Raw genomic sequence first — 15,295 nt, 5'->3', positions numbered from 1 at the left:
TCTCTGCTCTGAGTTGTCGTCGAGTTGGAGAAGTTCGAGTCCAGAACATTTAAGCTCGCGATCACTAGCCCGTTTGGGAACCGTACCTGAGCTGCCAGCCCCGCAAGGTGAGGGGCAGCCCCGCTAGGTGCTCTGACGTTGCCGGCGTTGACTCGTCCATTCGGCTGTCAGCGGTTGTACTTTGGGGGGGCGTGAGCGATAACATTGATACCCGATAACAAAGGGCAAAACTCGGGCCCCTCCTTCTTTTCTCCGTCAAGGTACCTACATACATAGATACAGCTCACCGCCGTCCACCACCCATGCTCTGACTGTTATTCTTCTGGAAACCCCGCCCGCTCCACCTCTAGACAGACAGACGACGGGATTGTGCTGTTGGGAAAAGAGTTGTCAAAATGTCTGGAACGAGTCCCCAGGAGATTCTGGATACGCTGGTATGTATTGCCCGTTTGTGGAGCTCGGGAGTTCTCATTTTGGTGGTGGTCGTGTGAGGTTGGTTTATGCTGATTGCAGGGGGTTGGGTTTGTTCTAGTTATCGTACATCCCGGACGACGCCAAACGATATACTGGTGACGTCGCCGAGTTTGTCAACGGATCGGTCGACAAGGCTGCGGACAAACTGAGAGATACCCTCTCGAACTTGCCAGAATGGGTTCCCGAATCGTTTCGCCCTCAGGCACCGCCGCCGCCGCCGGTGATTGCTGTGCCTGTTGGGGCCCTTGAGAGGGTGCAGAACTGGGTTTCGAGGCATAAGATTTTGACGGGTATTGTTGTTGTGGCTACGGGGACGGTGGTTTACAAGTCGTATAAGGCGAGCTTGTCGCTACGGAAGCACCGTAAGGCGAAGAGAGCGAGGAGTGGGGGGAGGTTGGAGGTTGTGGTTATTGCTGGCTCGCCTGCGTTGCCGCTGACGAGGTCGTTGGCGCTGGATTTGGAGAGAAAGGGGTTCATTGTGTTTATTGTGGCCAACACGCGGGATGATGAGCTTTTGATTCAGGGGATGGCCAGGCCGGATATTCGGTCGTTTGCTTTGGATATCAATGATGTAAGCCCGTCTCCTTTTCCCCTATTTCTGCACCTGGCTAACATGTTTGTCACAGCCTACCCGTGTCGGTGCTTCAATTGAGGAGTTCGCCCGCTACCTCCAAGAACCTCACGCGGCAATCCCCAAGGGCAAGAAGTCCCACCTTCACCTCAAATCCGTTATTCTCATCCCCTCCCTCAACTATCAAACTTCACCTATCGCCACCATCCCTCCCTCCAGCTTCGCCGACCTTTTCAAGACTCATCTTCTTCAGCCAATCGTCACTATTCAGGCTTTCCTCCCCATCCTCACTGCCAGGTTGCATCCTCCTCCTCCACCAACAGAGCTCGCAAGCAGTCTCGCCAAAGACGCCAGCAAGCAAAGAGAAAAGGAAGACCTCTCCCCCAAGGTGTTGGTTTTCACGCCTTCTATCATCTCCTCAATCAACCCTCCCTTCCATGCCCCTGAAGCAACCATCTGCTCCGCCCTCTCAGCCTTCACAGAAGTCCTCGCCGCCGAGCTTCGCCCGCTCCAGGTTCCCGTAACTCACATGCAGCTCGGAACCTTCGACTTCACTGGTTTCACCCCAGCTCAAGGCACCAAGTTCCAGTCTAGCACGGCCGGTCGTGCCAATCAAGGTCTCATCACTGCTTCTGGTGTCGAACAAACCCACAACTGGCCCGATGCCGCCCGAAAGACCTACGCCCGGAACTTTGTCTCTCAGTCAACCTCCTCTATTGGTACAACTGGAATCAGGGGTATGAGAGGATCCAGCCTCAAGAACTTGCACGATGCTGTGTTTGATGTCATTGATGGCACCATCACTGCGTCAACAGTGAGAGTTGGTTTGGGAGCGAGTGTCTATGGCTTTGTTGGGCGGTGGGTGCCGAAGAGCATGGTTTGTTTCATCATGGGCATCAGGAAGGTTGATGAGCTGGCTACTTGGCAGGGCAGTGCTCATGGGAGCCCAAGGGGAGGAAGCCATGATGGAGAGGACGAGGACAAGATGGCGGGGAGCGAGAGCTTTATTAGTGTGGCGCCTTTGGAAGGTGTCGCGGGGGAGAATGTGTGGAAGTCTTGAGAAGACTGAGATTGAGGCAAAACAAGAAAAAAGAAAGAAAAGAAAAGGCATGGCGGTTGTATATGAGGAACACAGGACACACACCAGAGCCAGGAATAGGCTTAAGCATGTCGGCGGGAGGTAGGGATCTCTACTCATCTTTTAGACTAGGGATGGGGGACATGAATGATACAGAAAAACACATCGACGACATGGTATATACACTTGGGAGAGGCGGGTTTGGGTTTGATTGGCGGTGGTAGGGAACAGCTTGCTCTTACTATTTTTCATTCTATAGTCTTTACCATCTATATAACACCATTCAAGGTTGGAAATCTCTGTGGGTGCAACGAACCTAGATAAGCAAGGACAATGAAGTCCGGAAGACGACAGCGGAAGACACGACTCACGCGATTGGTCATCTTCCTCGATCCTTTGCCGGACTTGATTGTCCTTGCTTATTTAGGTTCGTTGCAAACGCGGGGATAAACCACTTTGAATGGTGTTGTTTTTTTTTTTGAACAGTTTTGGATGATAGGAGGACAAACAATACATGACGCTTTCCGATGCTTCTATTTATCTTTTTCGTGTCTGGATTAACATGATGTGATTCCGAGGTCAAATGAGGCCGGGTCTGTCTTTTGAGTGCATTCTCGAAACACGGCAAGTCCACACAACGTCCAACATTTTTTTTATAGTTTTCTCTAGAAAGGTAAGACTTTTTGTATTATATCTGTTGGCCCGAACTCCTAATGCTTGCCACCTTGCCTCTTTTGAATAAACCCTAACGCCTCTCTGTGTCTGCCCTGGTGTGGAATACAAAAGCGGATTGATACTTGTCAATCATATACAGACTCCCCTGTTCGCTCTCTATCATGGTGGCTACTTCTCCTCATGATCTTTGTCCTTTTTTGTCGGCACTCGTTTATTTTCTTCTCGATAGGCGGGGCGAGTCGCATAGCACTTCGCCTCGCTGACCTCTCTCGCGACGTTTCGGCGCCTGGACTCCTGTTCTGAAGACTTGTCTCTTTTTTTCACTTGTGGCCGACTTCCAGGTTTCGCACCACTGGATATTGGTATATCCACTTCCCCCTCCCCTTCCTCCCATCCGTAAACACACTCTCTCTAGATGCAGGCCCCTCCTAATGACCCCTCCCTCTATACCCCCCCCCTCTTCCCACCCCACCTCCCCCCCCCCCTCCCAAACCTCCCCCCCTTGTCATGCCCCCTATCATGCCTATCCCCATCCCCACCCCGCTCCCTATCCCTCTCCGCCCGCCGTTCCATATCCCTCTCCCTCTCCCGCTCCCTATGCCTCTCCCTCTCCTGCTCCTCCCGCTCCAGCTCCTCCGCCGTCTTCTCCACCTTCATAGTAGGCTTCTCCATCAGCTCATCCCTCGTCCACCTTGGATGCGCCCCCTGCCTGCACTGCTTCCCGTCCGGGCAGAACCCCGCGAGGTAGTATAGACATATGTTTCTCTTTAAATGTCTCTTGTCGCATTTTGGCCCCAAGGGGCAAAACCCGCGGTCGTAGTGGGGGCAGGGGGGAAGTTTGGAAGAGGGGTCGATGTGGAGGTAGAGGCACTCGTCCCCGTTGGAGCAGTAGCCGTTGCGGACGAAGAAGTTGCATTCGGGCATCTTGCGGAGGTTGTACTCGTGGAGGAACTCGCAGGTTAGGCCCTTTTTGCAGAGGCCGCGGAGCCAGTGTTTGCAGACTAGGGAACCGAAGCCGCCAGTGTTGTTGTTGTTGTTGGGTTGGGATTGTTGTTGGTCGCCTGAGGGGGGGTTGCTGCTGGGTGGGGGGAGGGAGTGTTGGTAGGTTTTTTGGAGGAAGGGGGTGAAGGTGAAGGTGTAGGGGTGGGTGTGTGGGTTAGGAGTTGTTGGGCTGGGGGCGGGAGGAACGCCATGGTGATGGTGGGTGGTGATCTTTGCGATCAGTTATTATTGTGGTGGTGAGGGAGTGGCCGTTATGGACGATCTATTGTTGGTAGTTTGTGCTCTGGTCGCTTCGTTGTTTTGTGCAACTTGTTGTGTTGGTTTCGTTCGATATTTCGAGGGCCGCCGCGGTGGGTGCAAATTTCTTCGTTGAACAGTTGCGCGAAAAATGGTGGTTCAAAAGTTGGAAAAAAGCCAAGTTTGGTCTTCAAGGTTCGCAAGCAACGGCGCGTCTGGCGATAAGATGGATCGACGTCGCTTCCTCACCGAGAGCTCCGCGGTGTGCAGCCAATCAGCCGCCGGAATCCACAACCTCGGTTCGGCCCCTGCCCCGCGAACTGAACCCTGGCAAAGCCGTCTTACCAATGAATCAGGGACCATTGACAGGACGACGGCGATGGAAGACCATTTCCGAGGTTCTTTTTTGATCAAGTATTTAGCGTAGCATTGGTGTCTTTTATATATATATAACATCCTCCCACAGCGACTCTAATACTACTTCTTGCTTACATTTCGGATACCATTCCTTCGTCTTGCTCCTGTTTGCCCCCGCGACCTCACCTTGCCCCCCCGTGCACGTGCCTGTTCGTCTTACATCTACAATCATGAAGGGAATCCAAGTGTCAGCCTATGTCAAGGTAATAGGCACTCAATCTGAAGCTCGTCTCAGTGTAAAACACATTGCTAATACGTTCTTGATAGGCTCCTGGTGAGCTCAAGGTCACAGAGCTTGCTGATCCCAAGCCTGCCGCAGACGAGTACCTCATCGAAGTCCACGCCGCGGCAACCAACTTCTTTGATATCCTGCAAATTCAGGGCAAATACCAGCACCAACCTCGTATGTATTTAGACCACCCACCATCACTTGGAGACACCGTGCTGATCCTCGCAATAGCTTTCCCATGGGTTTCTGGTGCTGAATTCGCCGGAGTCGTGCTGGCCACGCCTTCCGGGTCCAAGAACCCCAAGTTCCCCGTCGGCTCCAAGGTCTTCGGAGCCACCCAGGGGTCATATGCCACCAAGTGTGTCGCAAAGGAGGTTTCCATGCTTCCCGTACCCAAGGGATGGTCTTTCAACCAGGCTTCCGGTCTGTTCGTAACAGCCCCCACCAGCTACGGCGCCCTCGTCCTCCGTGCTGGCGTCAAGGCGGGTGATTACGTTCTTGTCCACGCCGCTGCCGGTGGTGTCGGTCTTGCTGCTGTTCAAGTCGCCAAGGCATACGGCGCGACAGTCATCGCCACGGCGGGCACTGCCCGCAAGCTGGAGGTTGCCAAGTCCTTTGGCGCTGATCATGTCGTTGACTACCGCGATGAGAACTGGCCCCAGATTGTCAAGAAATTGACGCCCAAGGGCCGTGGTGTTGACATTGTCTATGACCCTGTCGGCATGGTTGACAAGAGTACTAAGTGTATCGCTTGGAACGGCCGCATTCTCATTGTTGGCTTTGCCGCTGGTACTATCGAGAAGGTGGCTATGAACAAGGTCTTGCTCAAGAATATCAGCTTGGTCGGTATTCACTGGGGCATGTATGAGAAGATGGAGACTAAATCGGTCCCCAAGGTGTGGGAGGGCATCATGAAGTTGATTGCCGAGGGCAAGTTCAAGGGAACTGAGTTCACAGACAAGGAGTTTGTCGGACTCGAGTCTGTGCCAGATGCGCTCAAGGCGCTCGGGAGCAGGGAAACCTGGGGCAAGGTTGTTGTCAAGATTCCCCAGGAGGGACAAAACAAGTTGTAATTTTTCTGAATTGTATGTAGCGATGCCATGTTTAATGAAAAAAGGGGTGCTCATACAACCCTAACCCCCATAGTAATTGACTGCTTATTCACCCTCCGATTTGGACCCTGCATCTGATTTGGAATTTTCCCATTGCCCCTCAACCCCACCCCTCCGTGTCTCGATCGATCACGAGAGATGTATCCTCTGAGAGCTTAGTAAAACACGACTTGACAATTTACAAGAGAATCTTCCAGGGAATAACCATTTCGAAGAATCGCATCTGTAACCCACTCGCTCCATTTTCTCGTAATCATTTATATACCAACCCACCTAAATAAACCCCCCGACCCCCCTCCTAATCCGTGCGGCGTATATTCCTCCCCCGCGTTTTGATCTCTTCTCTTTTCCCACGCTTCTGGGCTACCTAACGTACCCCACCTACAACCGTCAAGCTGTTTTCCTCATCCTTCTCTAGACGCATCTTCCTCCGCTCTGGTGCCGGCCTGTCAGTAGCAGCTGTAACAACGGGCGTGTTTACCAAGACGCGGACCACCCTGTACCAATCCGAACTCCAACAGACGATAGGCAAGCAGCAACAGCGGAGGAACATGCACAGCAAAGTAGTCATCATCGGCTCCGGGCCGGCCGCCCACACCGCGGCCGTTTACCTTGCCCGCGCCGAGTTGAAGCGTGCGTAGTGTTTTTTTTTTTTTTTTAGTTTATTACCCCTCCACAGTTTGTCAACCTCATACGAAAAGAACCTAATCTAACAACACCATGTAAAAACAGCCGTCCTATACGAGGGCTTCATGGCCAACGGCGTCGCCGCCGGCGGGCAGCTCACCACGACGACCGAAATCGAAAACTTCCCCGGCTTCCCCAAGGGCATCATGGGCGGCGAGCTCATGGACCGGATGCGCGAGCAGTCGGAGCGCTTCGGCACCGTCATCGTCAGCGAGACGGTCGACAAGCTGGACCTCTCGTCGAGGCCGTTCAAGTACGCCACCGAGTGGTCCCCGGACGAGATCCACACGGCCGACGCCATCATCCTCGCCACGGGGGCCTCGGCCCGCAGGCTTGGGCTGCCGGGGGAGGACAAGTACTGGCAGAACGGGATCTCGGCCTGCGCCGTGTGCGACGGGGCGGTGCCCATCTTCAGAAACAAGCACTTGGTTGTCATCGGGGGTGGTGACTCTGCGGCGGAGGAGGCGATGTTCTTGACCAAGTATGCTAGCCATGTTACTGTGCTGGTGAGGAAGGACAAGTTGAGGGCTAGCACGATCATGGCGAAGAGGTTGCTGGGGCATCCCAAGGTTACGGTCAAGTTTAACACTGTGGGTGTGGAGGTCAAGGGGGATGACAAGGGGCTGATGAGCCAGCTGGTGGTCAAGGATGTTGTTTCTGGGAATGAGGAGACGCTGGAGGCGAATGGGCTTTTTTATGCCATTGGTCACGATCCTGCCACCAAGATTGTCAAGGGTCAGCTGGAGACTGATGAGGAGGGTTATGTCATCACCAAGCCTGGCACTACGCTGACCAGTGTTGAGGGCGTGTTTGCTGCTGGTGATGTGCAGGATAAGAGGTACAGGCAGGCCATTACCAGTGCAGGTATGTTGTTGTTCCTCTTTTGTTTTGGCCAGGAAACAAGTTTTGCTGACTGATGATAATTTTACAGGAACTGGCTGCATGGCTGCTCTCGATGCTGAAAAGTTCCTGTCCGAGATGGAGGACACGACAGCTGAGCACAAGGCCGGGAAGGAGGGGAACCTATAGAAGTTATATAGAGGTTAGACGTCATTTTTAGCGGCAGCCTTTTGTGAATAGAGATACCACTGTTTTTGGCGGTCTGTCAGGATATACCCCAGATTTATTGTGTATGATCTGAGTGTTGGCTACTCTTGACGACTAGGTGACAGGGCCAGCAGGAATACCTGGTTGGTAACATTATCCTCTTTTTCGGAGTAGAGGTTCCCAAGTTGTGTACAAAAGACTTGACGTATTTAAGCAACTACCCCTATTGCTCTCAGCAAGATTAAAGGCTGGTACCATCAGGCTGTGCCGACATCGGCCGAGTTAGAGGGAGGGGTGTTTTGTGACACGTTATTTTAGGTTTATCTGGTCTGGTTTTCTATCCATGGGTTCCATTAAAGTCACAACCAGAACCAGAGTCAGGACCAGACATTTTACCCCTCCGTCTTTCTTTCGCTTTGACGTTCGTCGTCGTCGTTTGTTGTTGTTGTTGCTGTTGTTGTTGTTGTTGCTGTTGTTGTTGTTGTTGCTGTTGTTGTTGTTGTTGTTGTTGCTGTTGGGGAGAGAGGTGTATATACCAACTTATCATATCTCAACCACCTCGTCACCCGCAACCATGACTTCCATCAGAGAATGGAAAGCAGACGAATACCAAAAGAATCTCGGCTTCGTCCCCAAGCTCGCGACAAAAGTGTTGGAGTGGCTTGACGTAAAAGCGGATGACAAGGTTTTGGATTTGGGGTGCGGTGGTACATTTTTGCATGCTTCTGTTTTGCGTTGATGGATGGGGGTTATTAGCTAACGAGAACACGCGTAAAACCAGATGGAATCCTAGACATTGAAATCGGCCGTGTCCTAGCCCAAGGAGGGGGCAAACTTCTGGGATTAGACCGATCACCGAGCATGATCCGGGCCGCGAGGGAGAATGTGAGGAGGAAGGAGGTTGGGTTGGAGAGGAAGTGTCTTTTTATTGGTATACTTACTTACCTACTTTCCCCTCTCTAGAAGTGATTGCGAAATTCTAACTTGGGGGAAAAACAGTAGCAAACACCTCCGACCTCCTCAAACACTCAGCCATGGCCCACCAACCAGAACACTTCAGCAAAGTCTTTTCCTCCGCGGCCATCCACTGGATGCTCGGCAGCAGCAGTGGTTCTTCTCTGGATGACGACGGCCCGGTGTCAAACAGGGGCAGAAAGTTCTTTGAGGGGGCCCGGTACGTTCTCAAGAAGGGGGGCAAGTTTGTCTTTGAGATGGGCGGGATGGGGAATATCGCTGAGGCGAGGGCCGCGATGGTGGGGGTGGTTGCTAGGACGCTGAAACAAGCGCCCGAGAATATTAGGGAGCCGTGGTTTTTTCCTGATGAGGAGTGGGTCAGGGACATGATGGAGGTCAAGGTTGGGGGGTTTGAGGTCGAAAGGAGTGAAATGGAGTGGAGGCCTACCAAGATTGATGGGAAGGGGGGCCTGGAGGGGTGGGTTAGGTTGATTGGGGGCAAGTTGTTTTGGTTGATCAGGGACGAGAAAGAAAGGGAGGAAGCGGTGAGGGAGGTGGTCAGGTTGTTGGAAATTGTTTGTAGAAGGGAACCAGCGCGCGAAAGGGGGGATGTGGAGTACATGGTGAATTATGTTCGGTTGAGGGTCGTTGCTAGGAGATTGTAGGCAGCGTAAGTGTGCTGGGATAAGGTGGTAATCAGAGTAAGATTTTGGCTTTTGGCCTTAAATCAGTTCAAACTTCCAAGGCAGAAGTGGTTCTTGTACTGTCGAGGCAGTTTGACGCTAAATGGTTCACAGTACCAGATCTGTTGGGTACGTTGCGGCTTCACAGGAGGGCACTGAACATCAAGCAACACCATATAAACTTCTCCATCATGAAGGAAAAACTCATAGATGCCATTTTATTTCCCCATCTGCCCTTTCAATGTCTATAACCCAGCAAGAAAATTAGAGAAACAGAAATAGTACACATCCGGAACACCTTCCTCCTATTTTATCATCTTGACTGCCCCTGTCCAAATATCACCGCCTTCAACTTCTCCTTCTCACCGCTCTCCTCGCACATGCCTCTAAAGATACCCCCCTCGCCCTTCTCCCAAAGCTCCTTGGGGCTCCCATACTCAGCAACACAGCCATCGCTGAGCACCAAAACCCGGTCAAAATCCGCAATGGTACTCAACCTGTGAGCAATGACAAGTAAAGTAGCATCAGTGAACTCTTCACGAATGCTTCTCTGAATCAACCCGTCCGTATGCATGTCAACTGCAGAGGTGGCCTCGTCGAGAACCATGATACGCGGCCGGCTCACAATAGCGCGAGCCAAGCACAGTAGCTGGCGCTGACCTTGAGACAGATTCAGCCCGCCTTCTGAGACAGGCGAGTCTAGATTCTTGAAAACATTCGTGTTCTTTGGGGTCTCCGTCGCTTCCGAGGAGCCAGGCACAGGGGTGGCGCTTCCCGACGAATTTTCAGAGTCGGTGATGAGGTGGACTCGTTCAAGACAGTCGCGGAGTTCGGCATCAGTGTGGTGGTCAAAGGGGTCCAGGTTGCTACGTATGGTTCCGGAAAAGAGAACGGGATCCTGAGGAATAATGGCCAGGCGAGATCGCAGGTCGTGTAGCTTGATCTTTGAAATGTCAATGCCATCAATATGGATAGCGCCAGACCGAGCCTCCAAGAAACGGAACAGGGCCAGGGTCAGAGATGACTTTCCAGCACCGGTGCGGCCGACGACGCCAACTCTTTCGTTACTGTTGATGCTGAAACTGAGCCCTTTGAGAACGGGCGGCATATCAGCAACGTAGCCAACCACCAAGTTGTCAACCTCAATGCGGCCCCCAGTGGGCCAAGCGGCAGGCGGGCTAATCCCATCAAGAGACTCTGTGGGCAATTCGGTGTACTGCATCCCCGGTGTTAGCTCGTCTCTTGAACCAAGCAATACCAAAAGACTTACCTCGACAATTCGCTCAGCGGCGTTCATATTGAGCTCGATGTTGGAGTACAGACGAATAGTCCATATAATCGCGCTGGAAAAGTCGAGCGCAAATGCAAGCGCAAACCCAGCCAGAGCTGCGTCAATCCCCGGAGTAAGCAGGATCAAGCTCGCTACAAAAGACGAGAAGACAGAGCCCACGAGAGCCATGCGCAAGCCCATCCACCGGTTGAAAAGCCAGAGATGCCAGGTGGCTGTCGAATAGTCGTCAATCTTCTTGTACATGCGCTCAATGTACACCTCCGCCTTGTCGAAACCACGGATGGTGGTAACACCGGTGAGTGAAGAGCCGAACTGCTCGAAAACCGGAGACTTTGTGTTGCTCTCCAGTCGCTTGACCGGTCTTGCCGCATCCATATATGTGATGGCGATGCGCAAGCAAATGAGGAGCAGCACAAGTGCAAGAATCATGATATACGGAGAAACCACTAGGCCTGCAAGGATAACGGTGAAAAGACTCAACACAGAGTTGAACCCGAAGCTAAACGAGTTTGCCAGCTGAGAGTCAATAACACTGAAATCGTTGGTATAACGGTTCAAGATACGACCAACAGGGACGGTGTCGAGCCATCGGATGGGGGTTCGGAGAATCGTAAAGTTCATCTCGGCGAAGAGCTTGCGGCTGGCTCTGAGGGAGCCCAGAAAGATGTAGAAGAACTTTGCCGTGCTAATGATGCAACCAAGGATAGCAATACCCACGTAGATTCCCAGGTAGAACTTCAGATCTTTCTCGAAATGTCCCGATATTGAGGGTCCTGAAGCTGCGTGCAGTGATGTTTGACGTACGCCTTCGGCGTAGAAGAAACTGTGCCCGAGCGAGTTGTTCGCAATATGCTGCGCGCCGCTGTTTTTCTCTTCGTAGGTGCTGGTCCAGATCTTGAGCCACCACGATTGCCCTATAGCCTTGTTAGTGTCTTGTATGGAGCTGAGAGCATTGTTGCCTACCGATGGTAAAGCCCTGCGTGAGCGAGAAGACGAGAGCCGCAACGGTCCAATATATCCATCCGCCACTGGCGTTGAGGTAAGCCGAGTAAACCCGTGTCTTGACAGCTCCTTTCTCACGACTCTCTTCCTCGACGAACTTTCGGGCAGACTTTTTGGACATGACCTTCTGCAACGTATTTCCTTCATCCTCATTGCCATGGTCATCTGTTGACCCGTCAGAATTGACAGCTGTCACAGATTCGTCGGCCTCAATCTCTTCGGAGCTCTGCTCGTGAGTCTTAATCCTTTGCAGCGTACCGCCCTGCCTGAGCTCTGATACTAAACCGGCATTTAACACTCCGCCATCTCCGAGCTCTACCAGATACTTAGTCTTCGGCTCGCATAGGGCAACGTGATGCGTAACCAGAATTCGTGTACGACCGGTTGCCAGCTCCCCGTTGAGACACTTTTCAAAGATGTGTCGGCCAACGTGTGCGTCAACTGCACTGAAGATGTCGTCCAGAACGAGGATACCGGCACGGGAGTAGATGGCGCGAGCGAGCGTAATGCGCCACTTCTGACCACCGCTGAGATTGATACCGTTGGCTCCGATTTCGGTGTTTTCGCCGTCCGAAAGCATTTCGAGATCCTTCTTGAGAGCACATACCTCTACCGTCTTCTTGTAGCGGTCCTCATCGAACGGCAACCCAAAAAGAATGTTGTCCTTGATGCTGGCATTCTCGATCCAAGGTATCTGGGCGACGTAGGCTATGGCCTCAGGAATGATCCAGTTGCTCTTGTTGGCCTTGTTATCGTGACGTACTGCCAGCGGAGGAGCTCGTGGAACATAGAGAGTACCGCCCAAGACATCCACCTCGCCCAAGATTGCCGCCAGCATCAAGCTTTTTCCCGTGCCAGTTTTTCCGGATATGACAGAGAGCTCTCCTCTCGGAAAATTGACACTGATATCGCGAAGAACAAACCGGTCATCCTCCTCTGTCCTGTCATCTGCTGGCCAGGCGATAGAGGCCCTGTCGAACTTCACTTCCTCGCCGTCTTTGGAAATCTTGGAGACCTCTGCAGAATTGAGATATTCTTCCAGACGCTTGATCGAGACCCATGCGTCCAAAAGGTCGGTGGTGAGTTCTGGGATGACGGATAAAGTGACCTCGAGGGCCTTGAAGACACCGAGACTCACAAAAGCAACCGACGGAGAGAGCGAACCGTTGATGTAAGCATAGACTGCCAGTGAAATAGCAGATAAGAGAATCGGGCTGGTAATCCAGCATGCCAACAACATTGTGTCTGTCACAAAGACGTCCCAAACGGCACTAAGCTCTCGCTCTCGTACAGCTCCAATCTTGTTCTCCCAGTCAGGTTCGAGGGCCGAGAACTTGATTTGGCGGATTCCTTGGAGCGCCTCGGTGACCACCTCCATCTTCTTGTCTCTGGTCTTCATCAGCCTGTCCTGAGCGGCCGCATACCTCTTGCTGAAATAGATATTGACAGGCATGATGGCAAGCATTGCTGATAAACCTGCGAAAAGCGCCCTCCAGCCCAGAAGACTGATGAGGAAGCTGATTGATACGACAAGCTTGAACAGGCTGCCTGGGAACATGTACTGAAAGGCAGCAAAGTCACCAACTCTCCTGGCATCAACTCCAATCAGATTTACAGTGCTCTGCTTGCCCTGCTTAAGCTCATCCGCATCATCAAGCTTGGTCGGCTTGGTACCGTCTGGTTCGGTCCCTTCCGAAGGCTCAGTTGGCGTTTCCTTCGACTTGGAAACTCCTTTGATGTCTTTCTTGCGGACAGACTTTTCAAAAACAAGAGCGCCGAGTTGAGCACGAACGGGGATTGCCAGGTCTGCAAAGGACATCCAGAAGAGCCATGATTCAAGCCACGACCCAACGACAATAGAGATTCCGAGCCAGAACACCCAAGCCCAGGCATCCATTCCACTGCTAGTACCGGGCTGTCGATCCTCTAGCGTTCGAAGAAGCTGAAGGATGACCCATTGTGGCGCAAAATTCAGGACCGACGTACAAAGGGCAAGAAACCACTGAACGGCGATGACTGTTTTGTGAGCCAGGAGCATCGATAACCAGAGCGGGCGGTTGGAGTTCTGTTTCTTCCATGCTTCGGATATAGAGGCGGCACGGGTGTAATGATCGGGACGTGGGAGATCAGTCATATCAAGGTTCTTCTGAGTCGAGGCGAGAGTGAGAAGAGCTGTCGGCCATGAGAAAGTGTAGCGGCCCAATGCTGTGGTACTGTACAACCGGTCAACTGGTTCTCCATCATAAAGTACGTCCGGTCTCCTTGGGAGTGAGACGCTGGCCACTGAGAGGCATATAGCCAGACCAAGCTCGACTACGCAAAGGGCAAAAAGGGTTCTATTGTCCTGGAGAAGAGACTCGGCTGACTTGGTGCCCTGAATGATCAGGGCGCCAGCTAAGGTGAGAGAGGACAGAAAACTGTAGATTCCAAGATCGTAGGCTTGCACGGAGCTTCTGCTCCAAGTGATAGCAACCGACTGGAACAGTAACGCACCCTGCCATGTATCGTTAACACTACCGAACTGAGACACCAGCTTTATGGCCTTTTCACGCCATAACTCACCCACGATACTGTGCTCAGCCATTGCTGAAGCTGGATCCCACTGGAGTGTGTGAACAACAGAGCAGTCGCAAGTGAAATTGCAAATCCCGAATTCGCGAAGATCAAGATGCATGTCTTTGACAACTTTGTTGAGAAAGCTTTCAAGGACTCGGGTGTCGCCTTGCCATCGGCATCCTCGTACGTGTCCCGGTCCCCATCTTGTCTGCCTGACCGCAGCAGAACGCTAGAAACGGCTGGGAGAGAACATAGACCGATGAATGCGAGGCTCGTGGCAACCGTGACTAGCATGGAATCGCCAGATCCCATGGTAGACTGCAGTGCTGGTCGGCCAACCAGTGAGTTGAAGATATTGTAGCCAAATCGATAATCAGGAGGCACTTGTAAGACGTCCGTCCCAGGTGTTTTGTTTATGGTTCGTAGTTGATGGAGTGGGTTCCGCGTTCCGCCACAATCTTACCGCAGTTGTTGGAGGAGGAGAGTGTTGGTGAAATTTTTACAAAGCCCCAGTTGGCGGCGGAGAACCAAAAGCGGAATTAAGAACTGATAACACAATGTGACGGGGAACAGGGCGCCTCAGGAAGGAGGGTAGGAGCGATTGAGAACAGGGGCAGGAGCGATTGAGATATACGGATAACGGTAGTGAGACCAACAGTATCAGATGAGTCCCAACTTACAAATTATCGTGTTCATCAACTTCCGTCCACTCCGACTCTAGTCATTGGGAAGGTAGGGTAGTCGATGCCACCCTTCCGTTGTATTCGTAGCAAGATACGTCTAGCACAAGCTTCTCGGGTTATGGAGTGTGCGGTTGCACGGAACCGTTGAGTCATGCGGTGAAGATACATACAGCCAGATGCATCGTCGGTTTACCAATGCTGGGGGGTTGGTGAGGGTCTGGGATCGCGAACGGCACCCTGCATGCAAGTTTCTAGGCAGAGTTGAGAAGGTGGTATGCAGCCGCGACAGAACAACAGGGCTGCCACAGGGGCCTTCAAAAGCCCTGGACCTGCGGGGTCAGCCACATTGGGGACGGGATTTGAATAATAGTGCAGTTTGCCGTATTCCCGTGTGACTATAGCACACTGGGGAAAAGTTGGAGGTTAATCGTGATTGCATGCCCTTTCGACTGATCTAGCTCCTGTCCAGCCTGTAGAGAACTCTTATCAGATCTTATTCAGTGGATTTTGCCGAGAGGCGGTGTGACTCGTTGAGAATATCAAGCACCCGCACCGTGGAGCTTCAAGTTACAGCAAAAAGGTCTACCGGGATTTCCC

The 15,295-nt window shown here is 52.4% G+C and overlaps 6 protein-coding genes across 6 annotated transcripts; 4 read left to right on the top strand and 2 right to left on the bottom strand.

Annotated features, from left to right (window-relative positions):
• The first annotated feature begins 18 nt into the window (after window positions 1–18).
• Window positions 19–2,603, top strand: QC762_104100 (uncharacterized protein). Its single transcript, XM_062884805.1, has 3 exons — window positions 19–434; window positions 533–1,045; window positions 1,101–2,603. The coding sequence occupies exons 1-3, from the start codon at window positions 396–398 to the stop codon at window positions 2,103–2,105; spliced, it is 1,557 nt and encodes a 518-aa protein (XP_062747703.1). The 5' UTR covers window positions 19–395; the 3' UTR covers window positions 2,106–2,603.
• A 639-nt stretch (window positions 2,604–3,242) lies between these two features.
• YTH1 (RNA-binding component of cleavage and polyadenylation factor) lies at window positions 3,243–3,991 on the bottom strand (the record flags this gene model as incomplete). The annotated part of the gene is given in 2 exon segments (XM_062884804.1): window positions 3,243–3,969; window positions 3,987–3,991. 2 exon segments carry the CDS (start codon window positions 3,989–3,991, stop codon window positions 3,243–3,245), a joined length of 732 nt encoding a protein of 243 aa, XP_062747702.1.
• Window positions 3,639–5,855, top strand: QC762_104080 (uncharacterized protein). The gene is made up of 3 exons (XM_062884803.1): window positions 3,639–4,657; window positions 4,722–4,857; window positions 4,915–5,855. The coding sequence occupies exons 1-3, from the start codon at window positions 4,625–4,627 to the stop codon at window positions 5,754–5,756; spliced, it is 1,011 nt and encodes a 336-aa protein (XP_062747701.1). The 5' UTR covers window positions 3,639–4,624; the 3' UTR covers window positions 5,757–5,855.
• Window positions 5,856–5,907: 52 nt separating this feature from the next.
• Window positions 5,908–7,597, top strand: TRR1 (thioredoxin-disulfide reductase). Its single transcript, XM_062884802.1, has 3 exons — window positions 5,908–6,428; window positions 6,528–7,346; window positions 7,414–7,597. Exons 1-3 carry the CDS (start codon window positions 6,347–6,349, stop codon window positions 7,509–7,511), a joined length of 999 nt encoding a protein of 332 aa, XP_062747700.1. The 5' UTR covers window positions 5,908–6,346; the 3' UTR covers window positions 7,512–7,597.
• A 506-nt stretch (window positions 7,598–8,103) lies between these two features.
• Window positions 8,104–9,148, top strand: QC762_104060 (uncharacterized protein; the record flags this gene model as incomplete). Its single annotated transcript, XM_062884801.1, has 3 exons — window positions 8,104–8,236; window positions 8,311–8,460; window positions 8,529–9,148. 3 exons carry the CDS (start codon window positions 8,104–8,106, stop codon window positions 9,146–9,148), a joined length of 903 nt encoding a protein of 300 aa, XP_062747699.1.
• Window positions 9,149–9,347: 199 nt separating this feature from the next.
• On the bottom strand, window positions 9,348–14,951 carry QC762_104050 (uncharacterized protein). Its single transcript, XM_062884800.1, has 4 exons — window positions 14,022–14,951; window positions 11,421–13,953; window positions 10,437–11,371; window positions 9,348–10,382 (listed from the first exon to the last, which is right to left on the bottom strand). The coding sequence occupies exons 1-4, from the start codon at window positions 14,325–14,327 to the stop codon at window positions 9,480–9,482; spliced, it is 4,677 nt and encodes a 1,558-aa protein (XP_062747698.1). The 5' UTR covers window positions 14,328–14,951; the 3' UTR covers window positions 9,348–9,479.
• Between the last annotated feature and the right edge of the window lie 344 nt (window positions 14,952–15,295).

The sequence above is a fragment of the Podospora pseudocomata genome (assembly GCF_035222375.1).
Source record: "Podospora pseudocomata strain CBS 415.72m chromosome 1 map unlocalized CBS415.72m_1, whole genome shotgun sequence".
In the NCBI taxonomy this organism is placed as follows: Eukaryota; Fungi; Ascomycota; class Sordariomycetes; order Sordariales; family Podosporaceae; genus Podospora; species Podospora pseudocomata.
The sequence above is the reverse complement of the archived record's forward strand: the minus strand, read 5'-3'. Positions and strand labels throughout refer to the sequence as shown.